At 51.3% G+C, this 12,102-nt stretch overlaps 1 protein-coding gene across 1 annotated transcript; it reads left to right on the forward strand.

Moving 5' to 3' along the window:
* The first annotated feature begins 4,380 nt into the window (after positions 1-4,380).
* On the forward strand, positions 4,381-6,979 carry CEBPB (CCAAT enhancer binding protein beta). Its single transcript, XM_084217953.1, has one exon. It carries the CDS (start codon positions 4,627-4,629, stop codon positions 5,599-5,601), a length of 975 nt encoding a protein of 324 aa, XP_084074079.1. The 5' UTR covers positions 4,381-4,626; the 3' UTR covers positions 5,602-6,979.
* Positions 6,980-12,102: the final 5,123 nt, after the last annotated feature.

Genomic DNA, 12,102 nt, shown 5'->3' on the forward strand with positions numbered 1-12,102 from the left:
CTCTCACTGTCCCTGCTCAGATTGACAGCCCACATCCTGCCAGCCAGCCAGCTCCAGCAGGGACTTTCTCTGCCATGCAGGATGGAGATTGTGGCTTTGTCACTGTTCCCCTCCATGGGCCTTTGTGTGCTCTGACTCTTCCTCCTTTCTTTGTTTCTCAGAGCCACAGAGTGGGTGCTCTGACCTCGGATTTGCTCTGGAAAATTTTCCGTCGGGTCAGGGAGGGAATCTGGCTGATGTTGTCCCACCGGTGTCAGTCTCCAGGTGTCGTCTCCGCGCGGCCAGTAGGGCAAAGAGCAGCGAGGAGATAAAGGGGGATTGAGCAACGCAGCGCTGAGAGGCCAGGCCTGCTGGGTCACAGGTGAGCAGAAAATCAGCAGAAGACCAACAAAAACCATGTCCCAGCCCATCACCGTGTCACACGGGAGCGGGGTGAGGGAGTGCTCTGGGGGAGGACGCTGCTCTGTAACAAAAGCAGCGAGGGAGGCCAGGAGACACAGCCTGCACCCACCCCTGGGACTGCCAGCACAGCCTCCAGCTGCGGGGCACCATGTGGCAATCCCTTCTTGTGCTAAAATGAAGCCAAGTCTCCAGCCTGGACTGAGCTGGGGCAGACAGGAGGAGAGCCAACCTCTCTCTTGAGCTGAGACATTGTCCCTGTCTGACATTTAGTGAGGGCTGTTGTTTTACAGCAGAGAACGGCAAGTGGAGAGCAGTGGTTTCAAACCTGTGCTCTGCCAGGTACAGCTGGTGAGTTGCTGTTGGCATATGGTGTGCAGCTGAATAAAGAGAGATCTGGGGCTAGGCAGAAGGGAAAAAAAGGGCTCAACATGCTCAGAAATAAATTTCAATGTTACTTCTCTATTTTACAGCCTTTATTGCAACATTGCTCTACTTAGGTCAGTCTTTTAGGCAAGGTCCCCTCCTACCCCCAGAGCCCTTCTGTGCTTGCTGGCAGGGACACTGCTCTGGGATCCCTCCTGTTCTCCTCCAGCTCACCTCCAACACTGCCCACAGCATCTTAGGCACTGCTGTGGCCTTCAGCTGCTGGCACTGCCTTCCTGCCCTGCTGCCCCTGCTCTGCCCCTCTGCTGCTCCACACTGCAGCTCCAGTGCCATGCAGCTCTGACCTGCCAAGAGCTACTGCCAGGGAAATCATAAATGGGAAAAAACTGAGCAAGAAATATCAGAAATGTCAGCCAGGCTCTTTCTAGGGTATGACCCTGGCTCCAGAGACCTTCTGATAAACACTTCAGTGTTTGAGCCATCCCCACTAAACTCACAGCATCTCCCCAAAGCTGGTGTCATTCCAGAGGCAGCTGCTGTAGACCTGGAGTGCGTGAACTGGAAAGCTTGCAAGAAATCCTGGAAAAGAAGACAATTTCCAGGAAGAAAATTCCTCTGCAATGCTTTACTGTAGGTCTGAGCCCAGAGCTGCAAAGTCAAGGCTTCTACAGTACAAAGAGAGAGCAGAGTTTAATTTGTGACAGAGATGAGCAGTGAGGATGAGATTCTTCCCCCCACCTTTTCACCACGCTGGTCTCCTCCTGTTCCCCTCCCCGTGTATGGATTGTTTCACACATAAATGTAGAGGAACCTGGATGCTATTGCATCAGAATTTTTTTCTCAAAAATGTTATATTCCTACTAAGTAATTTGGGACTTTTGTGGTCTCCTCCCTCAGCTGAATAGTTCTGGAAAAAAAAAAAAAAAGAAATTATGAAATCACTAGAAGGAAGGTGCTTTTCACAGAAGTGCTGCTTTTCTAATGGAAATTGCTCTGTTGGGAGACAAGCTGTAGGGTTGCTGCCAGTGCCTGGGTCCCTTTACCAGGAATGTCTGCATCTCCCTGCCTAAAGCACCTCTGAGGAGCTTTTCCAGGACAATTATTAGCAGCCTCTGCACATCTGGCAAGGCCAAGCCAGGCACTCGCAGGGACAGAGCCCTGTGTGCCCAGAGCTCGGCTCAGTCCTGCGCTGTGAGCCTCGCTCTGCACCTGTTCCCATTTCAAAACCCCCACTTCTGGCCACGCATTTGTTGTGACAAGTGCAGAAATAATTTAAAAGAGACCAGAGTTAGCTCAAAACCTGCTCGCCGAACGCTGGGGTTTTGGATAAGTGGTTAGTCCCGCCAACAAGGTTCCCATGAGAAGCTGAGAGCGGACGTCGGCTCCATGAGAGTGGATGTTGGGATTTGAGGTGAGCTGGAGGAAGTTGAAAGAGATCCAGGTAGAGCAGGGAGGTGAGGGGGAGAAGGGAAGGAGGGGACAAGCTGGGCATCCAACCTGAATTACCACCCCAGCTGACGTGATCGGGGTGACTGCGGGATTACTCAGCACTGGCCGGGAGAGCAGGTGTGGGCCACGCCAGCCCTGATAGAATCTGGTTCACATGACAGTTGCACAGACTTTATTTTGTTAGGGAAGATTAACCCCAGGCAGGAATACAACTTTCTGCTGCAGAGCAGCAGAGAATAGGGCAGAAATTTGAAAAGGGCAAACTCAGATCTCCAAAAACATCTTGAAGATCTGTTCAGGAATTTTACCAAGCAGCTTTAACGTTTGACTTTAGCTTGAGGACCACGGCAAGCTGGACACCTGTTGGGGCAGTGCCAAGGCAGACCAGCTGTGCCTGCAGCAGGTCACCAGCCAGGAGGGCTCCTGCCTCTGGGGCCCTGGGACGGTTCGGGGGTAGGAAACACGAGACTGATTTTCAAGAGTTCGGTTGGAAGGGCCAGTTAGGGCAGCCACTGGATGTAACTGCCAGATCAGAATGCAGGATAAAGGCACAGGATGAGGGAGTAAACAGCCAGAAGAACAAGCCCTGGCTCACTGCAACTTGCCAGTATTTGCACCCCATACAGATGTTTGTATTTATGAAGGTATGGGCTCCAACTACAATCTCCAGACCCAGCTCTCTGGCCAGGCCCAGCTCCAATTTAACCTCTAGTACATTCACCAAAGATTAACTTGGTAGATAAAGATGGAACTAGAAATATTTGAAGCCTGAAAACCTGCTAGGGAGCTTTTGTTATGGAAACAAACAAATAAATCCTATTAAAACGTGAAAAGAAAAAGAAAGAAAGAAAGAAAGAAAAAGTCTGATGATCCACTGACTGATTCTTGAATTCTTCCTCTTTTCAGAGTTCTGAGGTTTGAACATTAAGAACAGTTGACTGTTTGAATCATATAATGCAATACCTGTTCCTCTGGCTTAACGTTACAATATTTCCCACACCGCAGGATTGCTTCACATTATTCTAAGAGGCAGTGTCATTTTCCCTGCAGTGCTAGGTCTTCTTTACTGAGGGAGGACACTCCTACTTCCTTTAATTATATGTTTTGTTTTAAATTAATGTCCTTTATTCTGGGCATGAATCATCAGCTTGTAGACAGGTAAATGTGGGAGTAAGAGAGTGAAAATATAAGTTTGATTCCCAAGGTGGGTGTCTTTAATTAAAACGGACATTGGGATTCAGTCTTCTTCCTTCCCAAACTTACCCCGCAAATCACAAAACTTTTGGATTCCACCTTCTGATGCAGGAATCTCACTCTCCTCTGACCCCCATTCCGTCTCCTTTGGCTCCAGCGCCTGTTCCCTGTTCCCGGTTCCCGTGTGTGCCCTGACAGTTGCACCATATCGTGCAAAGCAAATATGCCAAGACAAACGTTCAGGCCCCCACGGGTGCTGGAAGTGCTGGGGAGGCAGCGCTGCCCTGGCCGGGCTCCGGCTGCTCGCGGCCGCCAGGAGGAAGCTGGGGCAGTGCCCCGCTCCAGCCCGGCACTGCGCAAAGTGGCTCTGGGCACGTCCCTGTGGACACTTCTGCTCGCCAGTGGGATTCACCAAAGCAAGCCCGGCACGCAGAGTAACGGGATCCGTCTTTGGTTCGCAGCTTTCCCCCCGCTTTGCCAGAAGAACTTGTTAAAATCTCTCCCGCCTTGATTTCCCCTAGGGTGAAAGGAGACCCAGAGCGCTCCGTGCCCGGCCCCGCGCGGCGCTGCCAGCCCCGGGCACGGCCTCGCTCTGCGGTGCCCGAGCAGAGCCCGGGCGGGCACGGGGCAGCAGCAGCGCCCGGCACACGCGAGTCCCCGCGGCCCCGGGCTGAGCGCTGCCCGCTGCCGTCCCGGCCGGCCCCGAGCTCCCGCACCTGCGGGCCCGCAGCCGGCCCCTCCCTCCGTCCCTGCCCGGGTTTGTTGTGGGCGGCCCGGCGGGCACCGCACCGCACCGGCGCACCCGCCCCGGGAGCCTCCTCCGGGGCCGGGACCGGCAGCGCCGAGCGTGCGGAGTGGCAGGCGGCCAGGCGGTGACGCGCCTGTTGCTATGGGATCCACCGCCCCTATAAATAACTGAGGAAAGGAACTTTCCTAAGTCAGAGACTTTAGGACACGGGACCCAGAACCAGATGGTCCGGAGGAGACGCGCCAGCCCCCGCCGCAGCTGCCGGAGCGGTGAAGCCCCGGCGCGCCGCAGGGACTGATCCAGCCCGGCCGGGCAGCGCCGCGGGGCCGTGCCCAGGCCAGAGACCGCGGCAGGGTCTGGAGCCCCCCACCCCGACGGCGGCAGCTTGACCCTCTGCCGGGGGGGGCCCCCTGCGTCGTTTCCTCCTCCCCGCATCCCCCTTTGCTTTCATGCAACGCCTGGTGGCCTGGGACGCAGCATGCCTCCCCATCCAGCCGCCCGCCTTTAAATCCATGGAAGTGGCTAATTTCTATTACGAGGCGGACTGTCTGGCTGCTCTCAACAAGCTGCACCCGCGGGCGGCCGGGGGCCGCTCCATGACCGAGCTCACCGTCGGGGACCACGAGCGAGCCATCGACTTCAGCCCGTACCTGGAGCCTTTGGCGTCGCAGCCGCCGCCTCCCGCGGCAGCAGCAGGGGGCAACTTTGAGCCTCCGTGCAGCAGCGGCGCCGGCCAAGATTTCCTTTCCGATCTCTTCGCCGAGGACTATAAAGGCAGCGGCGGCAGCAAGAAGCCCGACTACACCTACATCAGCCTCGCCCGGCACAGCCACCCCTGCGCCAGCCAGAGCCACAAGCCGGGGGGGCTGCCGGGCTGCTTCCCGCCCCAGATCGTGGAAACCAAAGTGGAGCCGGTCTTCGAGACCCTGGACTCTTGCAAAGGGCCCCGTAAGGAAGAAGGGGGCGCGGGGCCGGGACCGGGGGGCATGTCCTCGCCCTACGGCAGCACCGTGCGCTCCTACCTGGGTTACCAGTCGGTGCCGAGCGGCAGCAGCGGGAACCTGTCCACCTCGTCCTCCTCCAGCCCCCCCGGCACCCCCAACCCCTCCGAGTCCTCCAAGTCCGCCGCCGCCGGCGGGGGCTACTCCGCCGCCCCGGCGGGCAAGAACAAGCCCAAGAAGTGCGTGGACAAGCACAGCGACGAGTACAAGCTCCGCCGGGAGAGGAACAACATCGCGGTGCGCAAGAGCCGCGACAAAGCCAAAATGCGCAACCTGGAGACGCAGCATAAAGTCTTGGAACTGACGGCCGAGAACGAGCGGCTGCAGAAGAAGGTGGAGCAGCTCTCCCGGGAGCTGAGCACCCTCAGGAACTTGTTCAAACAGCTGCCCGAGCCCCTGCTCGCCTCCTCGCCGCGCTGCTGACCCCCGGCCGGGCGGCGGGGCGAGCGGAGCCGCCGGCCCCGCTCCGCGCTCCTGGGGCCGGGCCGAGGGGGGCGAGAGCCCGCGGCGGGCGGGCGGGTTTGGTTTTAATTTGTGTTGTTGTTGGATTTTTTTTTTTTTTTTTTTCGTCTTTATCGACATGTTGGCGGAAGGCTCCGCCGCCGCGCGGGGTCTGAGCGGGGCCGGGGCTGCAGCGGGGCGGGCGCGGAGGGGGCGCGGAGGGACCCCGTCCCCGGCCCGGGCGGGCTCTGCTGGGCGCTGGGTTATTTAAAAGAGCGAGAGGAGAGCAAGGGCAAAGTGATGCAATCCTTTAAGCATGGCTGGGAATGCTGTGTACATGATGCAATCTCGTGTAACTGTCAGTCATGGATTGAGTAATCTGTTAAAGATGTTCCTACAGTTTTTTTATTATAAAGAATAATCTATTTCTATAAGAAAATACATATGTATATTTTGGGATCTATGCATTCTTGCTACATTTGAAGCATTAATGAACAATTTTAATAAACTTTATGAGTAGGTTAAAAAAAGTAGCTTGTTTTATTTTGAAGGCATGCTTAAAGTTAGATTAAACACAGGGTTGAAATTCCAGCTGATTCTGGGTCAATGCTGTGATCAGGGATAGGGATTTTTGTTGGTCTTTTAGCTTTCTCTGAGAGAAAGGAAAAAAAAAACCAACCCAATAACCAAAACCAAACCCCAAAACCCCTAAGAGAAACTCAGCAAAGAGCAGAGCTGGAAGCCTTAGCCGGTTCTTGTTGCCTCATTTTGTTTCCTTTAATCACTTGCTTTAGCTGCTGCTTGGGTGTTGTTTGGGGAGGAGGTGTTTGTGTTGGGTTTTTTTCTGCACTTCATGCTGTTTTGAACGTGTAGAGCAAGATGTGCTATCCAAACCATGACCAATCTTTGGCAAATAACGCCGAGTCTGAAGTGGGAGGGAGGAAGAAAAAGTAAGGGAGGAAGCCTGAAATGAGGTTTTGTTTGTGTTTGGGTTTTTTTTTTTTTCTTTCCAGAGTTTCTATTCTTTACGATTCAGCATTTCTTATGTTTGTAGTTTACAGGAATAAACATGAGAAAGTAGCATTTCTGTTGGATTTCGGTAATTTCGGGCATTGCTCAGGAAGTTCCCATGAGACCCAACCAGGTGAGAGGCTCATGAACCACCCCCTTCCCTTTGCTTGGAGACGTTCTCCTAAGAGCTGCAGGTAGATCCTCTGAGGAGAGGTGTTTGCTGGGGCAAGAGACAGACGAGTGGGGGGTGGCAGAAGAGGAGGAGGTTTGTGGCAGGCCAGGACTTTGTTCTGGGGAGATCCAAGGCTGTGCCTGCTGCTGGGACAGGCCAGCCTGGCCAGAGCTGCTGGCTGTTATCCCCTGCTGTAAGGAGTGAACAGACTCAGGCTGGTTACGTGGAGGGAGTTGGGCAAAAGATCAGGTCTTAGTCAGCATTTTCCATTTTCCTGTTTGGCCAAATTTAAGCGTGAAGTTTTTAGATCCAGATTCCCAGTGCCTGGGGAAAGAAGCCCCTTTGCTGCCTGTGCCCTGAGAGCTGAGCACAAAAGGGGGTTTCAGAACAAAGACAGTGGCCTTGAGCTTGTTCCTATACATTCCACACAAACAGCCGTGGCCTGCAGGACAGATCTGAAACTTGTTGCTTATTTCCAGTGTCTCTTTAAGCAAAACATGTTTTCTGCTGAAAGAACTGCTCTGCTTTTTTTGACTCTTAAGATCAGAGCCTCCTGCAGGTCCATCAGCTGGAGCCCTCCCTGACACCGGCAGCTCATTCCCTGCTCGCCCCAGAGCTGTGCAGCCGTGAGCAGGGCAGGGTTGGCCCTACACAGATTTGCCCCATTTGCTTTTTCATTTGTACAGTGCAGTTCAGTTGTTTTTACGAGCCCCTAAAATAGATTTCTTGGGTGAGCTCGCTCCTGCACCAGCATGACTCAAGTTCTTGCAGGCAGGATAGACGTTAGATCTTGTCTGGGCTGTCCCTCGTGACGATGATTACCCCAGCCTCCCCTGGCTGTTTATTCTACTATTTGTATCATTACGAAACCTATCCACATCCTTAGATCCTATTTTCTTGTTGTGCTGGAGGCCACACAATGTCACCCAAACTCACACACTCGCTCCCAGGCAGAGACCAGCACTGCCGAAGGCGGAACTGCTGGAGGACTGCAGGCGTCCTCAGATACATTTCTCTTTCTTTCTTTCTTTCTTTCTTTCTTTCTTTCTTTCTTTCTTTCTTTCTTTCTTTCTTTCTTTCTTTCTTAATAACAAAGTTTCCAACAAGAGTTTGAAGGCAGGGTAGACTGAAAGATAAGATGTACTGGAGGTATTTATATCTGTTTAAATACTAGTCCAGTTTTGGAGATTGAGCTCTACCAGGCATGAAGGAGCTAATCCCCATCCCTAAACCCTGCCTGCCCCGGTGCAGGACAGCCAGGGCGGCGTTGCTGCAATTTAAAGAATGATGTTTAAATTACTGCTGTATTCCAAGGTATCTCCCAATTAGGATGACAGATTTCTAGCTCAGGAGGACCCTTGCCCAGCAATGATTTTTTGTACAGACAAGAAAATGAAGCCATAAAACACTAATTTTACAGTAGTCTCAGAAGGAATCCATGAAAGACTAGGAATTCCTGAATCCTTCATTCTTAATCTTGTATTACCCTCATAACTTACACTGTAGGAGCTTTGTAGTGCCATTAAATGCATGGAAGCCATGAAATACTCTGCACTCTAAAACAGCATATGAAAAAACCTGGGTAATTAAAACATTTCCTAGAAAATATTAGTCTGGAAAAAACAGCTTGTAAATGAATCCGAGAAAATTCCAAGCACTAAAGTAGATAAAAGATTCCAAATACCTTTTCTAATTGCAGTGGGGAGATTGGAAAATCCCTGTCCAAACAGTGTCTCAGCTGCAAATATTGATTTAGTTTCCCATGACAAATAAGATTCTGCTGGCTGAGAGCAGGACTTGGAATGTCTCAGTTGGCCTCGGACAGGACTTGCCGAGCTTCTCTTCCTGCAGCCACTCAGGACAGTTCGTGGTAGGCAAACCATGCTGAGAACTCCAGGCACAGACAGCTGCTCTCAGTTTTATCAAAGTTTATAACAGCATTTCATATGGGCTTTTATTTTTATTTTTATATTTCCTTTCAAATGATTAGCATTGGTTAATTTCTACAGGTCTTTCTTATGGCTACTAAAACAGCTGAGCTTTTTCTCTGTAGAAGTCAGTCTGTAAATCCTTGGCACTGATATGCCCTTTCCAAAGCACTGGTTTATAAGGTGTTTGAATTCAGTAGTGCTTAGTTCTGCAAAATTAATCATATGTAGCAGTTAAAAAATATATTTAAAAATGCAATTATAGTTTTGAAAGCAGTTCTTCAATTATCACACTGTTATCTGCCCAAGCATGTGCAACCCAGTGCAGTTCTGACACTGTGATGCTGCTTTTCCATTTTTCCCCACTGCTTTCCATTGGTAACTCTTAGAAGACACAGGAAAATTCATGCATCTTTCTGTACTAATTGTTGCTCCTCTGTGAAATAGAAATCATCCTGCTCCTCTGTCAAATGAAAGTCATGCTGCTTGGGCACCGCAGCTCCCAGGGCTGGCAGAGCCCTGGTTCCCTAAACATGCTGCTTCTGATCTACTGGCAATTGGAAACTCCACTGGAAACCAACCTGCCTTTTGTGATCATTTCCCCACCTGGCCAATGGTTCCAATGTTTCATTTTGAGGAAAAGGCTTTTCTCCTTTCCTAGACGTGCTGGTGGATGGATGTGGGAAACCGTGGGGCTGGAATTCAAAATGAGAAGTGGGTTAACACTTGCTTGAGATAATTGATTTGCATTACACCAGGGACATATTTCATTCCAAACCTTCCAACTGTGTGCCACAATTTCACAAAGTAGTGCCAAATTTAATTCTCATTTATTATGAATTTTCCCCCCAAAATATATTGAGTATTCAAATTATTCATATAATAACAATAAATAATAATAAATTCCAATAATAATTTCCAGCTAATTAAAAATTAAGAAAGACTGAGATCTACATCTGGTTTTCACCTTGCCCTGTCCTGTTGGCCCTTGTTTTTGGGATTCCTGTATCACACATTCCATAGCTATCAAAGCACCTTCCCAGAGCTCAAGGTGTTTAATCAGAGGTTCAGTTAGGTCTGCCAGTTTCATACAGTTTGCAGAATATCCCCTGGGAGCTGCGGCAGGAGAGGCGCTGGCTGAGCCGGCAGCCCCGGCCCCGAGGCTCCGCGCAGCCCCTCCGGAGGAGCGGAGCCGGGGCCGGGAGGGGCGGGAGGCTCCGCTGCCCAGCCCCACCCGCAGCCAGACTTGTTTGTTTGCTATAAATACCGTGCCTTTGCCAGTGGATTGCAACAGCAGTTATTGAGGCTGTGGTGAGCGGCTCGCTGGTGGTGCCTAGAAATGACAGTGACAGGAATCAGGTCAACAAACCACCAAACCCCCCGAGCCTCCCCTGCCGCCTTCCCTCCCCTCCCCACCTGGGCGCGATGCTTTGGGACAGAATTCCAATAAGTGAGCAGGGGAGAAATGAACATTTGAGAGATGAATGTGATGGTGACACGATGGGAAAATATTTCAGAGCAACATGATGAAACAATTACTTGGCTGCAGCAATTCAGGAAGGGAATCACAAGAACTAGAGAAAGTGCCTGGAGCCGCTTTGCGGAGCGCAAGGGGCGCGGTGGCTCCAGCACAAACAGAGCTGTGCTCCTCTCCCCAGCCTCTGCCATCCACACACAACTCGGGGTGGATGGTTCTGACAGGCCTGCTGAGCCCGGGTGTCCTGCAACAGTAAAATACAGCTCCTGTCTGTTGCTTTCTGCAATGCAGAAGGCCAGAGAACAAACCAAGAATGTAACTTACTGAGATATTTTAGCGTGTCTAACACTTCAGTGTACCAGGAGCAGAATATCTGGGGGATAACTTGGCACAGTGAGATGAGGAGAATTGCAAAAAAAGGAGTCATTATCAAGGAGTTTGGTTGCTTAGAGGAATGCAAGCTGGCCCCTAGCCAGGAACACTTGAGTTGAGCACACAAGCCAGCCTCGGTGCCAGCTCTGTGAAGAAACCCAAACTCTGCACCGGGCTGCTCTCCTGCTGCTGAGTTATTGATGACCACTCAGGGTGGCACAAAACATTTCTGTGCTTGAAGTTAAGAATAGTGCTGATTGCTGGGCTGAGTCCCCAAATCTGAAGGGGTAAGAGAGATGGCAGAAGGCCTTGATGTCTGAGTGCAGCTACAGTGTCCTCAACCCCTTTTAAAGCAAATTACAGAGCCGCAGATGTAATGAGTGCGGAACACTGACAGAAATTGAGATGCAAGGGATAAATACGGAGCTTTGGAACAAAAGAGACGGTTTCTGGTCCTGCCTTTTCCACCAGTGCTTCATGTATCTTTATATTATCAGTCAGCCCCTAACATAACAGAGGCTCATGCAGGTATGTGCATCTGCAGTTCCAGGTGCAGTTGCCATAGCTGCAGGTGAATTTGCCTGTTCCATATTTAGATCCTGATCTTACACATGTGCTTCATTTTATACACGTAGCTGTAGTGATTTCAGTGGAACTATTATTACTGGCATGAGTAATGATAAATGCATAAATCTGTATTTACATGGGCTGTATTTACATGGATCTGTATATACATGGGTCTGAGATCACGGTGTCTCTGGGAAAATTTTTGTGCCTTGCTCAGTTTTGCAGCACATGCCCCAGCAAATTCTGAGCTCTTCATTTCATGTGTTTTCCAGTTTGAGAGAGCTGATTTGGCTGTCACTTGCTGTGCAAAAGGAGATGACAGTGGCTCTGGCATTTCTGCATTTCCCAGGGAAAAAAACCTCAACCACCAAAGCATCTGACAAGTGGGATGCAGCCTGTGATCGAAGAGCTCAGCTGCACTGCAGTGAGCGCACAGCAGAGCAGGGCTGCACAGGAGCTGCAGGCTCTGCATGTGCCCAGAGCTGTGCAGACACAGACACGGCCCCAGAGCCTGGGGCAGCTGTGGCACGGGCAGGGCCAGCTCAAGGCTGGCTGTCCAGGGATGTGCTGGAGGAGATGCTGCCCAACAGCCCCGAGGAATCCTGCTGCACTGAGGGAGCCCATCCAGCCTTGGTGCTGGCCAGCTCTGGCAGCCAGGGCTCCAGTGATAGTGCCTGGCTGCTGATCAAAGGCTCTTGAGCAATAACCCCCTGCACATCAGCAGGAGCTGCTGCCAAGAGCCACGGACTTCCCTGGCCTGGAAGACAACTGATAAAGCAGATGCTGAGAAAAGCAGTGATGCCTGCATTGGGCAATCTGAACGAGACTAAGGGCTACTGGAAAATGTTTTTTGGATTTTAGCCCTGCAATTGCAGAAGCCTGATTTGCTAATGGCTCCCAGTTTGTACCGTGCTTGGGTTTAGTTGTTATTTTTGCAAAGCATTTTATTTAGAGGA

The sequence above is a fragment of the Fringilla coelebs genome (assembly GCF_963513975.1).
Source record: "Fringilla coelebs genome assembly, chromosome: 18".
NCBI classification, from domain to species: Eukaryota; Metazoa; Chordata; class Aves; order Passeriformes; family Fringillidae; genus Fringilla; species Fringilla coelebs.

Coding starts and splice junctions, on each gene's coding strand:
- CEBPB (XM_084217953.1), top strand. CDS start 4,627: ATGCAACGCCTGGTGGCCTGGGACGCAGCATGCCTCCCCATCCAGCCG.